The 21258-nt window shown below is 37.1% G+C and overlaps 1 protein-coding gene across 4 annotated transcripts in view; it reads right to left on the bottom strand.

Moving 5' to 3' along the window:
• Positions 1–3138: 3138 nt before the first annotated feature.
• The window catches only part of Klhl15 (kelch like family member 15), a 42624-nt gene continuing 24504 nt past the window's right edge, over positions 3139–21258 (bottom strand). For all 4 annotated transcript variants that reach the window (XM_028881667.2, XM_028881666.2, XM_028881669.2 and 1 more), the window contains exon 4: positions 3139–5444. In XM_028881667.2, the coding sequence (XP_028737500.1) occupies positions 4335–5444 (1110 nt within the window). In that variant the 3' untranslated portion in view covers positions 3139–4334. The remainder of the gene's footprint in view (positions 5445–21258) is intronic.

The raw sequence follows: 21258 nt of genomic DNA, 5'->3' as shown, positions 1-21258 counted from the left end.
TTAGTGAATCTTTAATTACTTGGCTTTATTATATCATTTGCATTGAATAGAAGAATATAAATAATTTCACTCTAATGCTCTCACTTGATGCTCTTCTGCTGAAAACATTGGTAGAAATCACACTTTTTTTGGCATGTTGAAGGATAATAAAGTATACTGTTTATTAAGTTATTAGTGACTTAAATGTGAAAGATTAAATAAAAGACTAAATAATCTGATAAAGACATAGTTTTAAAGATTAAAAATATTTTATTTAAACTTTTCTTCATAAACACTTTTAACTTTTTTTCAATTTAAAAACAGAATGGATAGCATAAACATGTTGAATAGATTATATCCACGGCTTGGGAAAAATTACCTGACAAAAAATGTAAAGGCTTTCAAAACAGGTATAAAAGGCAAACTTTAAATTATTCTAAGATTTTAATATCGGCCCTAGGATTATTTGACTACTGGCCCCAAAGGTACCTAAAGGTCGAAATATTTTTCTATAGACAAAGTATGCCCAAGAGTACAGGGCATATGCAAATTAGGTAGAAAAGAACCTTTCTGATCACCTCTTAGGAACAACCCTTCAAAAAGCAAACACCCAATCCTTACTGATATACTGATTAGTAACTTTCAATGCAGTTGTTCCCAAAGAAGTCAAAAGAAACCCAAGAATTCTAAGAGGGAACAAAGCTGATGGCATTCTCAATGTTACTCACGTAATATTGGGAGTTATACTGATATAGTGAAAGGATAGGATTTCCATGAATTATCTATTCCAGTCCATGCCTATGGGGTATTTGAAGTAATAAACTCTCAATAAACTAATTTTTCAGGACTTTAATTTTAAGATAAATCTCTTTTTAGAAGATATTTATTCCCAAACCGACTCTAAATGTAATTAAACAAATGTATGGTCTCTCAAAAATGTTCAGAATACCAAAAGAAAAAAGAAAAAGAAAAAGAAAACGTGGTAGGCAAACAAGAAAACTGGCACTAGCAGTTTCACTGCCATAGAGCCCTCAATTATTTCTAATTTACACTATTGTCTATGTTGTTTTACTTCAGTCTAAAACTTTTAAATTATGTATTCTCCAAAGAGCTAGTCTCTTTCGAGAGATAGCTTATAAACTGAAATAACGATTTATATTATAAACTGAAATGTTATGACCTACACCCACATATACATATATAAAAATAGTCCCACAAAACGTTTGACATGTTTTTATGCAGCTCAAATAATTTGTTATAAAATATTTTAAAGCTTAGTTTCATGTAATTAAGACAAAACTCTCCATTTTACCACTTCTTCCCCACACAAGTGTGTGTGTCCTTTACTGTGACTCAAGCGAGCTTCCCAGAATGAGGTGTCCAAAGGTGCTGCTTTAAAAAAGATATGAGAAGGGCTCAGTAAGTATTTCACAATTAGAGTAACACTCACACAAGGTAGGGCAATGAGGAGGACACAGAAAAAGCTATCAAAGAAAGTTAATCATTCTATAATGCTTTGCCTTTTAGAAACCAGTAGCATTTCTTCCAATACAAAACCTTCAACATGAGAATCTTGTATTTTATGAAAAGGCTGTAGTGCAAGGATTTTCTTTAACATCAAAACTTAGAAGGTCAAAGACATGTAAGAAAATAAGTGGTGCCAACTAAAATGCAATTAAAGAAAACTGGCTTTTTTGTGAAGTCTAGTATTTAAAATGTAAAGTGGAAGATAACACATTTCAAGATCCTAACAGTTAAACCATATAGTTTCAAACCACTTACTGAGTTTTTTCAAAATAACTGTCTTGTTCATATACAATGCATATAGACAAAGTGGTTCCAAATGAAGCACAGAAAAGCTTGAAAAAACTCTATGAAAAATTTTCATAGTTTAGTATAACAAAAATAAATCTCTTGCAGCTATTAAACCATAATTTTAAAAGGGAATGTAAGTTATTTGTTGATTTATAATCTAAATTAGAACTACAGTTTCCTCATACATTCAGAACCCAAGCAATATCAATTAGTCTTAAAGCTCAAAACTGATTACTGCTAAGATTATAGTCAGACATGACTTACGTGATGCTGAACCCAGAATTAGTTCAAGTTAAGATTTCATGAATTTTCTGAAACAATCGTTGACCTTGGCCTTGTATCTTCAAAATGGAAGACCAAGAATAGTCAATTGTTTATGCAGATGTTAACCTACACAGGACTATGAAGTTGATCAAAGCAATTAAAGAGAACTGCCACTGGAGTGTAAAGCCTTTGATTACGGGTACCCTGTCTGATATCCTTTTCTCGGTCATTGCCAACAAAAGATATCAAGAAAAATAATGAAGACATTATTTTCTTTAAAGAAACACATATAAAATTCTAAGTATATTAGAAAAAAATTTGATGGATAACCTAATTTATACTTTCCAAAAGCAAAATAATTAAACTTATTTTTAAAATAAAAAAACCTTTACCCACATTCTAAGGGAAACTCAAATAATATCAAATTTTATTTTCAGGAATCAGAAATAAATGAAAGGCCACCTAATGAAAATGGAAGAATCACATACAAAAGAAGCCACTATTTTGATTCCTGAAAGGAAAAAAAAAAAGGTTTCTTTAGAAAGTATACCTGACACTTTCTAAAACTCTAAAACCTCTGCTTTTAGTTTTGAAAAATCAGGCCTTATTCACACTATGAACTGCGGCATGGGAGGAAAGAGGGAGAAGAAATCAAAATCTTCACATTTCCATGACTTCACACTTCCATTTTATGTTCAATGGTGCCAGCAGCAAAAATAAAACAAAACAAAGTAACTACAAAAATTTACACAACAGCAGCCATATAAAAGGCATTGCAATATTGCACCAAAATCCACAGATCTGGCAAGCTATGCCAGTGTACGATTTAATCAGCTACAGACTGCTCATGAGAAAATGGCATCAGTTTGAATGATCCACTCACAGATCACTCTTAATTTTGTCAGCTATATTTCTTTCCTTCGCATTTGAAGAGTTGAAATGTGCAGTTGATCCTAAACTATTTATTATAAATGCCTTTAAAACAGCTATTCAAGAATCATTCCAAACTTTCTGGTGACTATCCTTCATGCTAGTAGCTTCCAGAAACTAAAAAAGACGCTGAGGGTTGATCTATCTTTCTAGTGCCACTGAATATTTTGTACAAACTGATCAAGCAGATATAACATTATAACTAATTTCTCATCTCAGTCAGAACTGAGTTTCAACTTGTAAGAGCTGCTGCTCCGCATTCATCACCTGCAGCAGTCTTACTGAATAGAAACAAGAGGAGTTGCACTTACTTTTAAGGGGCTTTTACTTAGGAGTCTGGTATTACTTAACTTTTCTTTAAAAGTGCTTGCATGCTGCAGGGTCAGAGCTTGACACAGGCCACTCTGATTCTCACTAAAACAGGGTAACCAACATTAAGCAGACTGCAAAGAAAAATATTTTCAAACAAGAAAAAACATCCATTGATATGAAATATTAATCTTTAGTTTGAAAACAAAATGTAAAACACTAGTTTTTTTAAATCCATACATGTTTCAGAAATATTAAGTTAAATTTTACTGAACCAGTATGGACTGAAGATAGACTACTTTGATACTGAATGAGGACTCCAGTTATTTTAACTTTCTAAAAACATTAATACATTAAAGACATTACATCTAAATCTCAACAAGTATGGCGAACTGTGTGTGCAAGTGCACTAGCTTAAAAATATAGAATCCTAACCACGCATAAAAGGGATGTGTCTTATATATTTATAGGATGTATGTGAGTATGGATATGCTTTCACTAACACAATGCAGATAAGAGAAGGCAGCTTAGAAATAGTGTTCTGATATAAAAAACTTTTGTAGAAAATTTAAATTTTTGCATTTTCAGCAAAAAGCCATGCAAAAAGGTCAAGAGTTTTAAACTTTTAACTAATAAACCAAAACATATAGCGGACTAAAATAATGTCCAAAAGAGTTCAGATAGAGAGGGACTGAAATCACATCCAGTGACACTTACTGGGTCTTCTCTTGGAAGATGCACAAATCCTACACTAACATCTGAAAGAAATGTTTAAAGCAGAAAATCAACTTCCCAGGTAAGCGGAGCAGTGACTAAACTGCTTCTGGAAGTAGTTTCAAGAGCTAGCGCTTTAAATGAACTTATTGCATGAGTCTGAGGCCACTGAAAGGAAAAGAAAGATGCTAGCACAGAATGAAAACTTACAATATTAGACCAATGGCTTTGATAGTAAAACTGGTGAGGTTTTTCTTTATGTTTTAAACTACTTTATCACAAATGCTTTATTTGCCTTGTTTTTTTAGGGGAGAAAGATATCGTCAGTTGCAACGCCTAACCTCATCCAGTACATAGTCCGGGAAGTGTAGGTTGCACACTTGTAAGCCATCCAGCTTGCAGGGCATCCGAGGGTATTCATCTTCCTTCCACTTATTTTCATCTGGGTCAAAGGTGAGAATGGAATCACTATAATGACCATTATAGCAAAGGCCTCCAAGGACCATTATCTGTTTGTCCAGCACAGTCACACCATGGCCACTTCTGCCAATTGGCATGGATGCCAAGATGGTCCACTGATCAGTATCTGGATTGTACACCTCTGTGGAAGGGCAGCCCTGAGATTCAAACGAGGCCCTCAAGATCACGCAGACACCACCGAAGACATAAAGCTTGCCATTGTAAGATATCATCTTGTGAAAGCATCTGGCATAATTCATCTTGCTCTTATTCTCCCAGCAGTTGGTGACTACTTGAGTTCTCCTGGTCCGCTGTTCTATGGTCCCTTCTTTACTGGGGTCAAACACACATACTTGTTTAGATGTGGAAGATGAAGTGATTCCCCCAGTGATAAACAACTTGTTATTGAGCACAGTCCCCTCATGTCCGTATTTGTTAACTGGATAAGGATCTACAAATTCCCATTTATCATTAGTGATATCATATCTCTCTGTTGAGTAGAAAGTCTCATCTCTTGTTCTGCCTGCCACAGCATAAATAAACTTCCCAATAACACCAACAGCAAATTCTGAACGGGGTACAGACATGTCTGCCATGCGCAGCCAAGAATTTTGTCTTGGATCATACCTGAACACTTTCGAAGAGGCATGGAATTCACCATCTGGGCCCAGTTCTTCTCCACCTAACAGGAATACAAAATTATTGACAATAGCAAGGCAGTCGGGCCTTAGAGGTACTTGGGGTCCCTCCAGTTCCCACCAGACTCTTGGTTTCTTTAGAAGAAGTATTTTACTATTAACCATGCTATGTCCAATCATTCCTCGGAATACTGTAGTTTGAGGTTTGGCAGAACGAATACGGCTTGATTTCATGTCTAGCAAGGGCTGCTGGTGGACATTCTGGAAGTAATTCAATGCTTGGTCAACTTCATAGCGCAGCTGTCGAGAGTATCTATAAAATTCTGATGTTTTAACCTAGGAAGACAAGTAAAAGAATTTAACCAAAAGATGAACCATAAATGTAAAACAAACTATCAATGCCTACTAAGATGATCAAGATATTATCTTAAGACTCCTCTGCTAAAACTGCTTTTCCTGACAAAAGTATTTCCTTTGTTTTCTACAAAGCTTTTTCATTGTGTTTCTTTTTGTAACTTGCATTTATAATCACATACATATGCTCCCAAGCCTTTAAAAGATAACAATCTCTTTTTAAGGTATAATTTTTAAACAGAACAGGATTTATGAAAAAGTCTCTCATAAGACAGTATTATATTAGGCCCTAGGCTACAAGTGGGGATCAAGATTAAAAAAAAAAAAAAAAAAAAAAAAAAAAACAGGGCTTCATAGTAGAAAAAGACCACATCTGCAGATCTGCAGTTTTCTTTCTTTCTTTTTAAGTTTTTTTGAGACAGGGTTTCTCTGTGTAGTTTTGGTGCCTGTCCTGGATCTTGCTCTGTAAACCAGGCTGGCCTGGCACTCACAGAGATCTGCCTGGCTCTGCCTCCCAAGTGCTGGGACTAAAGGTGTGTGCCACCACTGCCCAGCTGCAGTTTTCTTAGCCAATAATATATACCATAAAACAAACTCAACTGAATCATTTGGAGAGTTATGGTAGTGAGTTAGTGAAAACTTTAGATACATACACAATTCCTAGTAGGTTTTTGACACAGACTTAGTATGACATCAACAACTCCTATAAGTAACAATTCAGCAGGCAATAGGTCAACTTTTCCTTTCTGTTTTTGAAAGTACAACTACCTTAAGATGACTACTATGAAGATCTTAGGAAGCACTTTTAAGTACTAAGCACTATTGGGAGATAGAAAGGTAAGTGTAAGAAGTGGCATATTTCCTCCAAGAATTTAGGATATATTTAGAAAAATGAAAGCATGCATAAATGGGCCAAGAGAATCAGTTGACAGGTATAAAATAGTACAGCACATCTCTGTATAGTAGCACTTTAGATATAGGTGTAAGAACATATCAAACCAACCTAAAATACCCAAGAAATACTTCGCAAAGATGCTGGAAATCAGCAGGGAAAAAACTCTGTTTTTAATAGTAAGGATGCAGTAAGAGGATCTTAAATCTGGACAGGAAAACTAAAACAGTATGGAGAGAGAAAATCTCTAGGATGAGGGCTAGAGATGTAGCTAAGTAGTAGAGTACTTGCCTACTTTGTGGCAAGGCCCTGGGGACCTTCTACAGCACTGGAAACAATTCTACAGATGACTGTGACTAATTTGACACTGAACAGGGTAGAAAAGTGAGAACTTTAATGTGATTTGTGGATTTAAACTTGAGGCATCACACGAGTGGTGGATTATCAATATGAGAAAGGCAGCTAGGCTTTGGGAGAGGTACTTAAGTCCCTGGAGGGAAAATTGCTGCCAGGGTGCTGAAGGAGGAAACTTCTAGGAGCCTGTTGGAAATCTGAAATGATAGCTCAAGAAACAATCAAAAGCAGGTATATGAGCTTTCTCTCCTCCCTTCTTAGGTTTCTTTCATTAATCCACCCTGTCATTAATTCTCCCAGATAAGTCCCAAAAGATATCAGATATAATAAGCTATCAAAGTTAAATGTTTTCTTAACTGTATTCAATAGAACTGACTGCCTTTGTAATTCCAGGCATTTCATTTATGCAAATAAGACCATCATTTTAATATGGAGGTTCTCTCCCTGGGCTTCACTAGACTAGCAAAGGCAGAACATCTTGTCTAACCCAGAAGACGGAAACACTAGCTGTGTTGGGCACTTCACCTGTGGAGATCTTGTTAAAATTATTCCACCTGTGAGAGAACAGTAACAACCCCTGATTTCCTGCTAAGAAAACTGAGGCTTAGGATATTAAGTAACATTCTTGCTCAAGTTATTTACAGAACTAAAACTGGTAGATCCAGAATCTGAAGACAATTTTACTCGAAAGTCATATAGTTTCCAGTATGTTGGGAATACAGCTTCCATTCTGCTTTAGAAAAATCTTTAAGTAATATGTGCATTAATAAAAAACCTAGCTAGCCAGGCAGTGGTGGTGAACCCCTTTAATCCTAGTACTCGGGAGGCAGAGGCAGGTGGATCTCTGTTTGAGTTTGAGACCAGCCTGGTCTACAGAGTGAGTTCCACAACAGCCAAAGCTACACAAAGAAACCCTGTCTCAAAAAACCAGAAAGATAAAAACCCTAGCAAGAGATTGGACCTAATGGTTCTTCTCAAAGAAAAGAAAACTGTCCTTAACAAAAACTATCAGTCATGCTTGGTGGGTTGGTGCATGCTTGTAATTTTACTTGGGAGGCAGAGACAGGGGGATCAGAACTGTAAGACCATCTTTGACTACATAGCAAATTTGAAGCCAGCCTGGGCTGCATGAAAATCTGTCTCAAAAATAAAAAAATCAGTTATTGGGATGACAATGATTACATATTCAGCTCAATTCTTTCTAGTAAAACAAGTGTAGAAGAATTCAGCAAATAAAAACTGTAAACAAATTATTGCAACAAAGAAGAATATGAAAAAGATTCAATCCTTTACTATTGTAGTTCACATATTTAAAAAGCTTCAATCTCCACCAGGCATGGTAGGTAGTGCATGCCTTTAATCCCAGCACTCGGGAGGCAGAGGCAGAGAGGCAGAGAGGCAGAGAGGCAGAGAGGCAGAGGCAGAGGCAGAGGCAGAGGCAGAGGCAGGCGGATCTCTGTGAGTTCAAGGCCAGCCTGGTCAAAAGTGTGAATTCCAAGACAGCCAGGACAGTTACATAGAGAAACCCTATCTCAAAAACAAACAAACAAACAAAAATCTTCAATCTCTTATGAGAAATAATGGGATAGTGGCTTAGCAACTAAGGATAACATCATTGATTATATTTATTAACACGGAAAGGTGCTCACAGAATATTCAGTTATTTAATTTTATTATTTTTGTTTGTTTTTTTTTTCAAGACAGGGTTTCCCTGTTTAGCACTGGCTATCCTGGAACTCACTCTGTAGATCAGGCTGGCCTTGAACTCAGAGATCCACCTGACTCTGCCTCCTGACTGCTGGGATCAGTCAGTTATTTTATTGGTACTGATTGAACTCAGGTCTTGAATGCCAGGCAAGCATCCTACCAACTGCGCTATATCCCAAACCTTCACAGTATGTTCTGTTCACTGTCTGAAGAACAACAGTATCCTGGCACTATACCAATTAAATACATTTTTATATAAGCTTACTTATGTTACTAGTGATTCTCTCTGGGATTTCACAAATAGTTTTTGGTTCTTTTTATCATGTATCATATTTATAAATAAAAAAGGAGTTATTTCCATTTTAAAAATGGGTGTCAACGGTAAGAGCACTTGCCTAGCACATGTAAGCTCTGGGTTTGATTCCCAGGACCCTGAAAAAAGAAATTGCAACAATCAAAACTCTACTTCAAGCCAGTCATGGGGGCACATGCCTGGAATCCAGTCCACAGTAGGCTGAGTAGAAAGAAGCCAGCCTGGATTACCTAGTGCAATTTTATTCTGTTTTGTTTTGGGGGGCAGACATAGTAGTTCAAAATTTCATAAATAAAAATGAGTTTTTCTACTTTCCTTTTCTATTTACTTTTTCTATGAATTACCTAACAGTGTGCTTTTTTTTATCACTTTCTTTTTGATTTGTTGTAATTAAAAGTCCATACTTTGTAAGTATAGACTAACAAGCATTAATGTAAGATTAACAAGAATTAATCATGGTGGTGCAAGCTATAATCCTACCAGTCAAAAAGATCAGGAGGTTAAGGTCATCTTCAGCTACATAGGAAGACAGATACCAGTCTAAGCTACATGAAACCCTATCTTGAAAGAGAGAAAGAAAGAAAAAGGAGGGAAAGAGGAAGGGGAGAGAGAAAAAAATCAAACTACATTGAGGTCCCTACCACAAACCTCAAATTACATATTTGAGTGTCTAACACAACCAGTGGTCTGGGTGTCACACAAATTCCCAAATCATAGAATTCTGTCCAGCATAGTATTTAAACATCTTGTCAGGCAACCCAGTATGGAGATTAAGAATTCAATTTAGAAATTTTCTGATTTGGGAACACATTAGCTGTACAAACTTGGGCCTTTTTTGTTTTTAATGTGCATTGGTGTTTGGCCTGCATGTATGCTTGTGTGAGGGTGTCGGGTCCCCTGGAACTGGAGTTACAGACAGTTGTGAGCTGCCATATAAGTGCTGAGAATGGAACCTGAGTCCTCTGGAAGAGCAGCCAGTGCTCTTAACCACTGAGCCATCTCTCCAGCCCCAACCTTGGACTTTGTTTCCTCATCTGTTATTATTGGGGTAACTTCTTAACTTGAGATAGCTCATGAGCAAAGGATTTAGTTTGGTGTCTGTCATGTGCCCATGTATAAAAGTCATCAGCTGTTTGTTACATTAAAAGTTAGTCTGTAGAGTAAGGCAGAAATGAGAGGAGCCTATTTGGGGCCTAACCCTTTACTAGAAACATGATTGGTTAGTCTAATAGAATAGTACTTTACAGAAAGCAGCCTTTGAGAAAGGAGAAAGTCACATCCTAGACAGGCAGCTTTCAAGTTTTTCAAGAAAAAATCAGAAACTTTGCAAGGAAGCTTAGGAAGACTTGAAGGTTCTCTGAAGTCTAATGCTAACTCCTTAAATTGCAAAACACTGAGGAGAAAAAAAAGAAAGTAACCTGGTGTGGCACACAGAGTTATCTGGAATCCAGTTGTGAAAAAACAAGCTCATAAAGCAAGTATTATGAAGCGTGGAATGAAACTGTAAGAATACAGTAAAAGCTGGGCGGTGATGGTGCACACCTCTAGTCCCAGCACTTGGGAGGCAGAGCCAGGCAGATCTCTGTGAGTTCGAGGCCAGCCTGTTCTACAGAGTGAGATCCAGGACAGGCACCAAAACTACACAGAGAAACCCTGTCTGGGCGGGGGAGGGAGTAAAATGCTGAAACCTTACAAAGTGCCAGATATTAAACAAAAAGCAACTTAGAGGTTAAAGTAAAAAGTAAAAAAAAAAAAAGTGAAATCCGCCCATGAACTACTTAATGTATTAACAAACAACAAAGAGGAAAAGCCTCAGGTGGCACAAGCCTTTAATTCAAGCATGTGGGAGGCAGAGTTAGATGGATCTCTGTGAGTTACAGATATACATAACAAGTTCCAGGTCAACCAGAGACCCTATCTCAAAGAAAAAAAATTAGTTGCATGAACTATGGTGTATATCATTATTTTTAATGATTGTATATGGCATATGAAATGAACCCAAAATGTAGTGGCAGAAGTTCAAAATGTTAAAAGAGGAAAACCAAAGAACAGTACATATATTCTCAAAGAATAAAAATCAGCTGTTTTATAGTTGGAAGCACATATGGGAGGGGGTCTGCATATGTGTTCAACACACACACAACTACCACAAAGTTCCTGGGATCTACCCCATTTTGATTCTTATATGGGTCAGAATAAGCATTGTTACAACGGTCAGCCTTTTTTTTTTTTTTTTTTTTGTAATAATCAGTAAAAAAAAAAAAAAAAAAAAAAAAAAAAAAAAAAAAAGACCTATTTGCCCCAAAGCAAGACAACTGGATCTCTGGAGTCAACAAGCCCTCTGCCACTGGAGCAGTTCAGCTGTGAGTGCCAGCAGCAACAGTAGATAGGGATTCCAGTGTCTCAGAAGGCTAGGCTAGATGACCTGATATCCCTTCCACATTCTAACCCTGGCTCTTATAGAGCTCATTGAACTGGCCCAGCTTACCTGCTTTGGGAATTATTTCCAATCTTTCATTTTATACCCAATCTTCTAGTTTCTTTGTCCTCTTCCCCATTCATTCTATTGTGCTCCTCTGAAATCTGGGTTCTAAAGAGCTTACAAGATTCACTTCAATTCTACGTTCAAGTCCAATCAGACTGTTCTACCTCTAAGCCTCCAACAATGGAATTCGTGCCTTTTGAAACAGCTAATTCGAAGATATTCCAACCAAAGATATTTACTTCCAATTTCTTTCAGCTAAGGCAAGTTCTAGATCTGTTTTGCTCTTTTCCCAAAGCTTCTTACTGCTGTGCTTTTTCCAAAATTACTCAGTATCAACAAGCACAACCAATTTCTTCTTTCATTGTGGCAGTAGAACTAATACTTCTACTAAATCTTGGCCCAAGTCATTTTATACACACACATACATTCTACTTTGAAAACACATAGCAGTGAAGCCACATGAAAGAAATCCTTGAAAGTGTATTCATGAAGAGAGCTACCCCAAAAACAAAGGGGACTCATCTTTTCATAAGAAAGGCATTTCTCGCATCATTCATTCCTCATGTAACAGCTTAGCCATCTGTATATCAGGTGTTCTCAAAAGATAAATATAGAAAGAATGACACATCTTTCATGTTTTGAATTACTTTCCTTCTCCTTTCATAAACATAAAAGCTGTCTTGTTTTAACACTTGGAAAGATTATCACTTTTCCTGCTTTCATACATTAAGAATTGTAAGCCGGGCGGTGGTGGCGCACGCCTTTAATCCCAGCACTGGGAAGGAGGCAGAGGCAGGCAGATCCCTGTGAGTTCGAGGCCAGCCTGGACTACCAAGTGAGTCCCAGGAAAGGCGCAAAGCTACACAGAAAAACCCTGTCTCGAAAAACCCAAAAAAAAAAAAAAAGAATTGTATTATAAAAGTGAATTTTGTTTTAAAATAAAATCCTAGGACATACATATCATCTCTTAAAAAGAGTGGTCTGAATTCTTAGTTGGCCATTTCCTCCTCAAAACTTTTCAATTTAATTGTGTGCACACATATATGCATACAGTTAGGGAAGAAAGAAATATGACACAGGATTCATTCTAACTGTGGCTCCTTAAAGATGTTAAAACAGCCAGCTACTAGAATCACTAGTTTAATGTACCTTCAAAACCAGAACAAACTTCTGTTTCTCAAAATATTATGCAATCAATTCATTTATTAAATTAAATTAATTAAATTTTTTGTTTTTTTGAGACAGGGTTTCACTGTATAGCCTTGGCTGCCCTGGAATTTACTACAGACCAGGCTGGTCTCAAACTCAGAGATCTGCTTGCCTTTGCCTCCCAAGTGCTGGTATTAAAGGTGCATACCACCACCATCAAACTTAAATAAGCAAATTTTAAGTTTTTATATTACCTGTAATTTTGAAAAGTAAAATGAAGTTGTAATATTAACAGGCATTTTCCTACAATTTACTAGGTTTAACTCAAAATCTATAATTTTAAGTATCAACTAAACTAGCTAGTCTAAAAATTAGATTTTTAAGCAACAAATCTAAGATGCTATAAGCTGTTTAACTTTTTGAATAGTCCTAGTGATCAAACTCAAAGCCACATGTGCTAGGCAAGTTCCCTTCTACTAAACTATATCCCCAGCCATGAAATAATTTTTTAATGTCTAATATATTTCCACTAAACCAAAGAAAATCTTCTGTATTAATATTTCCTTCAGTGTCAGATTCTGAACCACATTCCTTTAGCTCTTTTCTTCCTTATAAGAAACATTATCTACATGAACAGATACTTCTGACTCTCCCTACATCCAAAAATGCTAACTGAAAATCTCAGACCGTGGGTACAAAAAGTTTCATGTGCAAGCTTGAATCTTGATTTTAAGTTTCATCCCTACTTCTCTGCCATGATCTAATCTTCTCAAGAAAAAAAATCTAAAAACAAAGTACTACCACGGGGCTTGTGCTAAAAACAAATCTTATCTTTTAGAAACCACAACTGCATTTCACTTAATTTTGGGGTTTTGGTGGTGGTAGTGGTTGGAGATATGACAGGTCATACTATGTACTCTTGGCTGGCCTGGGACTCAACTATGTAGCTTAGGCTGGTCTTCAATTTGTGAAAAATCCTCCTGCCTCAGCTTCCCAGGTGCTAGGAAATGGCAGCACATGGAGCTCATTTGATAAAAGTTTTGATTGTCAGTAAAATGTGGGGCTTTTATCTGTTGTATTTGACAACTACCAGGTCAAAGTCTTTATGGAATCATGCTCGAGGGGATAAGGGTGTGGTTCAGTGGTAAAGTCTTAGCCTAGTATTCATAAGGCTCTGAGCTTCACCCTCAGAAGCAGAAAATATTCATGATCAGAACTAAAGCATATACTGATTTATTATTTGGTTTACTTATTGGTTCCAGGATTTTATGCTGATGCTCCAATCTCTTATTTAAAATGATACAGGGTTAACATTTAGTGGGCACACATGTTCCAGCATGCTTTAAACCACCTCTAGATTACTCATAAAAAATTAGAACTAAATGTGCTTAGAAAGTTTAATTTCCTAACAACTTTAGTATGACAGAGCACTGACAGAACGGTGCATAAAGGTAGGAAATTATTTTTAAAAATAGTTAATATTTGAATAACTGTTAGACTATTAAAGATAAAATGATGTGAAAGTTAAAAAAAGTTAATAGTTTTTACTGTAATTATACTAATATTTAAATAGCACAAGTTCTAGAATTCACAATTTTTGATTGATCTTTTCCTATTTACAGAAATATACTCTACTATATAAATATTTTATTTATAAATATAGTAAAGCAAGAAAGCCAAATAAAAGGTCTAAGTCTAAAACTAACTTCTCAATAAGTCATGGAGTAGTGTTTACTTAAGAAAATGTGTAATAAGTTGAAAAATCAAGACTTCAAGCCAGGGGGTGGTGGTGCATATCTTTAAACCAAGAACTCAGGAGACAGAGGCAAATGAACCTGAGTTCGAGGCCAGCCTGGTCTACAGAGTGAGTTCCAGAATGGCCAGGGTTACACAGAGAAACCCTCTCTTGAAAATCCAATAATGATAATAATATTATTATTCAAGGCCTAAAATCTAAACAGCCCCTTTGTTCCTTTCTCCTAACCTTTTCTCCAGTCATTTTGACATTTGATGGTTTTGGTTTTGTTTCTGAGAGTTTCTCTGTGTAACAGCCCTGACTGTCCTGGAACTCACTCTGTAGATCAGGCTGGCCTCAAACTCACAAAGATCTGCCACCTCTGCTTCCTAAGTGCTGGGATTAAAGGTGTGCGCCACCACTGTCCTGCTGACATTCAGTCTTTTTTCTTTCAAAGCAATGGAGATGAATACACACAGAGCAAGCTCTTTACACCTTCAGCTCCCTTCAATCCTTTTAATTTTCTGTTTTTCTATCATCTCTCCCAACTTATTAAAAAGGGTTATTTCTCTTACACATCAACCAAAAGGCCCAAATTCCCTTGATTTTGTTTCATCTTTCTTATTAAAAAGGGGAACATTGAATTTTCTTTTTTCTTTGAAAACATGTTCTAACCATGTTTGCCTGGCTGGCCTAGCACCCACAGAGATCCGACTGCCTCTGCCTCCTGAGTGCTGGGATTAAAGGTGTGCACCATTATGCCTGGCCCAAGATTGAACTTTCAAATTCCTGTTTTCAATAGGTTCCTGTCTACTAACTACCCCCTAACATACTGCCTTTCTCAGGGCTCTAACAGCAGTCAACATCCAGGCTTCTGACATTCTTGAAGAAACTATGAGCCTGAACTGATTCCAAGTCAGAGGTAGGGAAAAAGCACTGTGTATACACAGCTGACTTCAAAAACCTAAAAAAACGCCGGGCGGTGGTGGCACACGCCTTTAATCCCAGCACTCGGGAGGCAGAGCCAGGTGGATCTCTGTGAGTTGTAGGCCAGCCTGGGCTACCAAGTGAGTTCCAGGAGAGGCACAAAGCTACACAGAGAAACCCTGTCTCGAAAAACCAAAAAAAAAAAAAAAACCCTGCATATATGTTAATTCTAAGCATCTTAGTCTATGGAGCAAAAAGGAAACTGAAGTAACTGAGAGCATGTTTAACACTGGCCTAGTTCCCAAAAGAAAACCCACCATTTTGGTTTTCACTTTAAGCACCAAATGAGCTAACTGTTCATTTACGTAATTTAAAGGGCTAGCTGCATAAATACTATTTTATATCTGAAGAGGATTTTAAACTTTCTCAAGCACAACTCAAGCTTATCAGAAAATCTGGTCAAATGTCTAATTTTCTTTCTTTAAAAATATTTTTGGCCGGGCAGCTGTGGCTCGCGCCTTTAATCCCAGCACTCGGGAGGCAGAGGCAGGCAGATCTCTGTGAGTTCAAGGCTAGCCCGGTCTACAGAGCGAGTTCCAGGACAGCTAGGACTGTTACACAGAGAAACCCTATCTTGAAAAATCAAGAAAAAAAATTTAAAAAAATTTTTTACAGGGCTGGGTAGATGGCTGGGTAAGAATACTTGCTATGAAAGCAGGGGGACCTGAATTCAAATCCCCAGCACCCATGTAAAGGCTCAGCATGGCAAGAATTGGGGGTGTGAGAAAAGCACATTCCATAGGGCCAGCCAGCCTCACTAAAATAGCAAGCTTTACATTTATTGAGAGACTGTCTCAAAAACTGAAAAGTGGAAAGTGACAGGGGAAGACTTCCAACACTCTCTAGCCTCTATGTGCATGTAAACAGGCACCCTACATACATACACAAACAATACACATGTGCACATCCAATACACATACAAAAAAAATACAGCACTGTTTCTCATATACTTCTAAAATTGGGAGGGTTAAAGGGAAATTTCCACTTATTCTAGCTCTAACTGAAGTCATTAGATATAAACAAATCTTTTCAAGAAGTTTTGACTAAACAGTGCTAAAATTACACATAACAGTTGACTGCTGGATTTAAGTTTTTCTTCAAGCAAGTACCAGATCAGTCAGCATGTTCCAAAAACATACATGAAGGGATTCCAGAGATCCATAATAACAGCATCTACACTTTATCACATGGGCTATACTTCAATTAATGAGAATATCATACCACAAGCATGAGATTAAGAACAGTAACTGTGTTAACAGTCCAACTGTGAATGCTGATGGAAAAGATATGTTGGGGATTAGTGTTTTGTGAAGAACACTAAGAGCTACTGTATTCTAAAGCATACTTTAGATACTCAAACCCTTACCCTTGAATTCCACCAGTTTCTAGGTGACTTCAGGATGCTTCAGGCTTGTTTTAAAATGTAGCTTTGATTTTTCGGTGTTTATGCTTATGTGCACGTGATGGCCAGAGGTCAATTTTGGATGTCATTCTTCTGGTTTTATTCACCTGTCTTCCAGACAGGATTCCTCGTGGCCTGAGATTGGTAGATTAGGCTAGGCTGACCACCAGGATTCTGCCTCCTCTGTGCTGAGATTCTAAATCTGCCACATCATGCAGACTTTTTTCTTCCTGCATGAGTTTTGGGAATCCAACTTGGGTCTTCACGCTTGCATAGCAAGCACTTTCCCCAAACACCAAAATGTAGGGGGTTTTTGGGGGGCGGGGGAATGTTGTTTGTTCTGTCTGGTTTTTTGTTTTGTTTTTTAGTTGTTGTTTCTAGACAGGGTTTCTCTGTGTATCCCTGGCTGTCCTGGAACTCACTCTATACACCAGGCTCAAATATCCACCTGAGTGGATCTCTAGTGAGCCTCCCTAGTGCTGGGATTAAAGGAATGTGCCACCACTGCAGGTTGATTTTTTGTTTGTTTGTTTGTTTATTTGTTTGGGGATTGTTGCTGTTGCTTTTGAGACAGGGTCTTACTTTGTAGCTCCAGCTGTCCTGAAACTATATAGACCAAGTTGGCCTCAAACTCAGGATCTGCCTGCCTCTGCCTGAGTGCTGGGATAAAAGGTGTGTGCCACCACAACCGGCTCAATTTGTATTTTTAAAACCATGAACTCTAGGTGAACATTATAACAACACAGGCATGGAATCCCAACATTCAGAAAGCTGAGGCAAGAGGACTGCCACGAGTTAAGCCATCCTGGGCTAGATGAGATCCTGTCTTAAAAGATCAAAGTCTTAGAAAGCTTTTTTAAAGCATTCTTTTCACTGACTCTTGAAATAATTTTCACTAATAAAGACATATTTTAAGCTATAAAAATTGTCAAAGTAGCAAATATTCTATTACATGTATATGGGTACGTGCATGCCATTGTGTATAGATTAAGGGCAGAGGACAACACTCTCCTTCCACCATGTAGGACACAGGGATTGAACTCAGGTCATCAGGATTGGCAGCAAGAACCATCTTGCCAGCCCAAAGAAGTAAATAGCCCTAAAATAAATATTTATTAAGTCCAAATATATTCTCAGTGATAGAAAAGTACTATTCTAAATTCTGTACACACAACAGATACACATTATGGTCTTTTCTCCTTGCAACATTAGCTTTGCACTTCAAAAACCTGTAGGGACTCATCATATAGCCCAGTGGTAGAATACATGCCCTTGGGTATTCTAACCAGAAAAAAATTTAATTTTTATATAAATCCAATTTTGAGGTAAAACAGTGAATTATGCTTAACCAATAAGGGATAAAAAGCATACTATGGAGTCTGAATATCATGAGGTAGTTCATAAAATGTGTCTGGAATAAGCATGATGGGTTTACTTAAAGCAGAATACATCTATATAGTCTGCTTCCTTAATAAACAGGCAATCAAATAAACCATAAAACCCTAAATACAGAGCTGAACTAATCTGTTTTTCTATCCTCATAGGACTTAATAATTTTGAAGTTAATTCATATTAATACAATATCTAGAGGGTCAGCAGCATGCTGAGTTTTACCTTATGTATATTTATGATTTATGAAGATGTTCCAGGTTCAAAAATGTTAAAATAGTAGCCAAGTGAAAAAAACATTTGCCTAGCATGAATGAGGCTCTGGCTCACCCCTAGCCCCACCAAAATAAAAAATGTTATGATGCCAGTAAACTATACTTTATTATTTATTTCCTGGGTGTTTTTTTTTTTGAGACAAGATCCTACAATGTAGCTCATGCTGGCCTGGCCTCAAACTCAGGGCAATCCTCCTACGTCAGCCTTCCAAGTACCAGAATCATGGGAGTGGGCCGCCATTCCTGCTATGCCACTGTATTAAAGAAATCAATAAAGACGCTCCAATCAATAACTTAACAATCTTGTTACAAATAAGGTCTTTTGTGTAAAATATAATTTTGCCAAATAATGCATTTACTGAATATTATATCTATTTATATATGTGTGGTCATGCGCATCCATGGTATGTGTGAAGGTCAAAGGACAACCTTGGAAGTCAGTTCTCTACTTCCACCATTGAGGTCTCAGGTTGTCAGGCTTGGTGGCAAGTACCTTTACCTGCTCAGCCATCTGACAGGCCCATATCCTTTCTTGTTTCTTAAGGCAGACAGTAGTGGCAAACGCCTTTAATCTCAGCACTTGGAGGCAAGTGAGTTTGAGGTCAGCCTGGTCTACAGAGCGAGTTCCAGGACAGCCAGGGCTGTTACACAGAGAAACCCTGCCAAAACAAAACCACAAGACTAGTCAGGTACAATGGCTCACAACTGTAGTGGTAGCACTCAGGAAGCTAAGGTGGGAGAATTGTCTCAAATCCAAATCTAGTCTAGGTTATATAGTGAGTTCCAGCCAAGCCTGGGTTACCAATGAGACCCTGTCACAGAATAAAAATAAAACAAAGAGCATAGTTTAAATGATTTAACTCTTTACTGAAAAAATTCATTGTGATAACAGGCCTTATCTTTGTTAACAGATGCAAAGGCCATCAAAGCTAGCCAATACAAGCCAAAGATACCTGCTTAAGTAAAAATTAAAATTATAGTTTAGTTTCAAAACTATGAATCTTCCATAGACAAAAACAAATCATAATTTAAACAACTATGTTTCAAAAAGACAAGATTTAACTTGGAATGTAGTTCAGTGGTGGTGTGTTTCCTTAAAATAAGTGAAGACCTGGGTTCAACCCCACCAAGCATCAAAAAAATTTAAATTAAAAAAAAGACTCTGAAATTGTCTGATTTGATTAGACACTAACAACAAAAATGTGCTTTCATACCTTATATTCTTTCAGGGTTATGAATTTCTTAGGTTTGTTGCTGTTGTTCAAGTTAAATGACCAAAGGTGAATCACAAGTACACAGCATGCACTATGTACCTCCAGGGGTTCCCATTAGTCTAGCAGCTTTAAGAACGGTCCTGACATGAGACACAGGCAGATCTGGATTCCAGCCTGGACAGTGCCACTTGTTCTAGAATAAGATTCATAACCTTTCTGAACCTGTTTTCTTACCTATAAAATGAGGATAACATTTGGACTCTAAACTATGTGGAAAGCACTTAGTGGACACAACCTAGCAAACACACATATGTATATGCACACACAAAACACCGTGTGTGTGTGTGTGTGTGTGCGCACGCGCGCGCGCACGCGCGCGCGCATGTTTCTCAGTGTTCTAATAAACAATACAGATGCCTTCGAGGAACTCAGGAAATGTGGAAGCCTTGGCCTGTGGTAGCTTCAGAGCACTCAGTATAAATTGAGGCAGTGTGTTGAGCTGAGAGAAATTCAAGAAGGGATTACAGGGAACGATAATGCATAGAATAAACCTAGTGATCCTAGTGATTTCAACACAGCTAGAAGGCCTTATTCAGATTCCTGAGATCGGATTGAGTGGAGCTCTTCTTCACCGAGAAAGAGTATTTCTTTTCCTTCTAAGATGCCATCGCTCAGATCTGACAGCTACTGCTACAGGAAGAAGTTTCTTCCCAAAGCTTTGTATAGGTTATTTTCCTGAAGACAGAAAAAGGATCCTGACAAAAAGAGATGCTATCCTTATTAACAGCTAATCATCGACCACACTATGAATCTTTAGGTCCGGGAGTTCTTTAACACTAACTTTATATAACCATAACCAAAGGGTGAGAATTAAGGAGAGGGGGCTAAATATGTGAGAAAAAATCAGTTTACTATATGCATATTCAGAGTTGCTAATGAAAACTCACTTCCTTAACTTTAAAGTAGTATTCTGCCATAAAAATATAATCCAAATGACAAATGCAAGCCAAAAGATGCAATTTTACATGCCTTACTATCCACATTTGAAAAAGCACAAATGGTGAAATTTTCTTTTGTCATATTTAACTCAATATATCCAAAGTGCAATTTCAACATGTAATCAATCTCAAAATTATTTAAGTCTGGGGATGTAGTTCAGTAGTAGAGCATCTAGCTAGCATCCACTAAGGTCCTAGGTTTAATTCTTAGTTCCAAAGTAAATTTGATATAAGAAACATGCTTTCTGTTACCTTTTAAAAAGATTTGTTTGTTTGTTTGTTTATGTGTATGGGTATTTTGCCTGAATGAATGTCTGGAGTTACAGACAGTTGTGAGCACCATGTGGTGCTGAGAATTGAACCCAGGTCCTCTAGAAGAGCACCCAGTACTCCTAACTGCTGGGCCATTTCTCCAGCCCCACTTTTTGTTGTCTTAATCTTTGAACAATGGAGCTCACTGATTTGGGTAGTGCTGGAGATTGAATATAGTGCATGCTAAGCTTGTACTACAGACTGAAGTCTCAGGCTCATTTTTTTATTAAGAAGAAATCTTTTAATTTTAACCCTTCATATAGTTTTTAACTCCATTAAACTGAAGTATTCTACTTTTTCTTTAAAGGAAGAAAATTTTATTACTCTAAAAGAAACTTAACACAGAACAGAGTGGATAAAATTTTTGGTTTTACTCACAGAAATGAGCTGCGTGGAGTCATAATACAAAAAGAATGGTGATTTCTAAGTCTAATCAGAGTAGCTAAATGGTTTTCCAAGTTTTTTCTCTGATATTACAGTATTTTCCTGTAATTATTCATGAAAAAAACATGATGCTAAAATGTAGATGTGTTAATAGGAAACAATGAGTATAAAGAAACTAAATTAATAACACAAGGAAATAA

This window comes from Peromyscus leucopus, chromosome X (genome assembly GCF_004664715.2).
Source record: "Peromyscus leucopus breed LL Stock chromosome X, UCI_PerLeu_2.1, whole genome shotgun sequence".
Lineage (NCBI taxonomy): Eukaryota > Metazoa > Chordata > Mammalia > Rodentia > Cricetidae > Peromyscus > Peromyscus leucopus.
The sequence above is the reverse complement of the archived record's forward strand: the minus strand, read 5'-3'. Positions and strand labels throughout refer to the sequence as shown.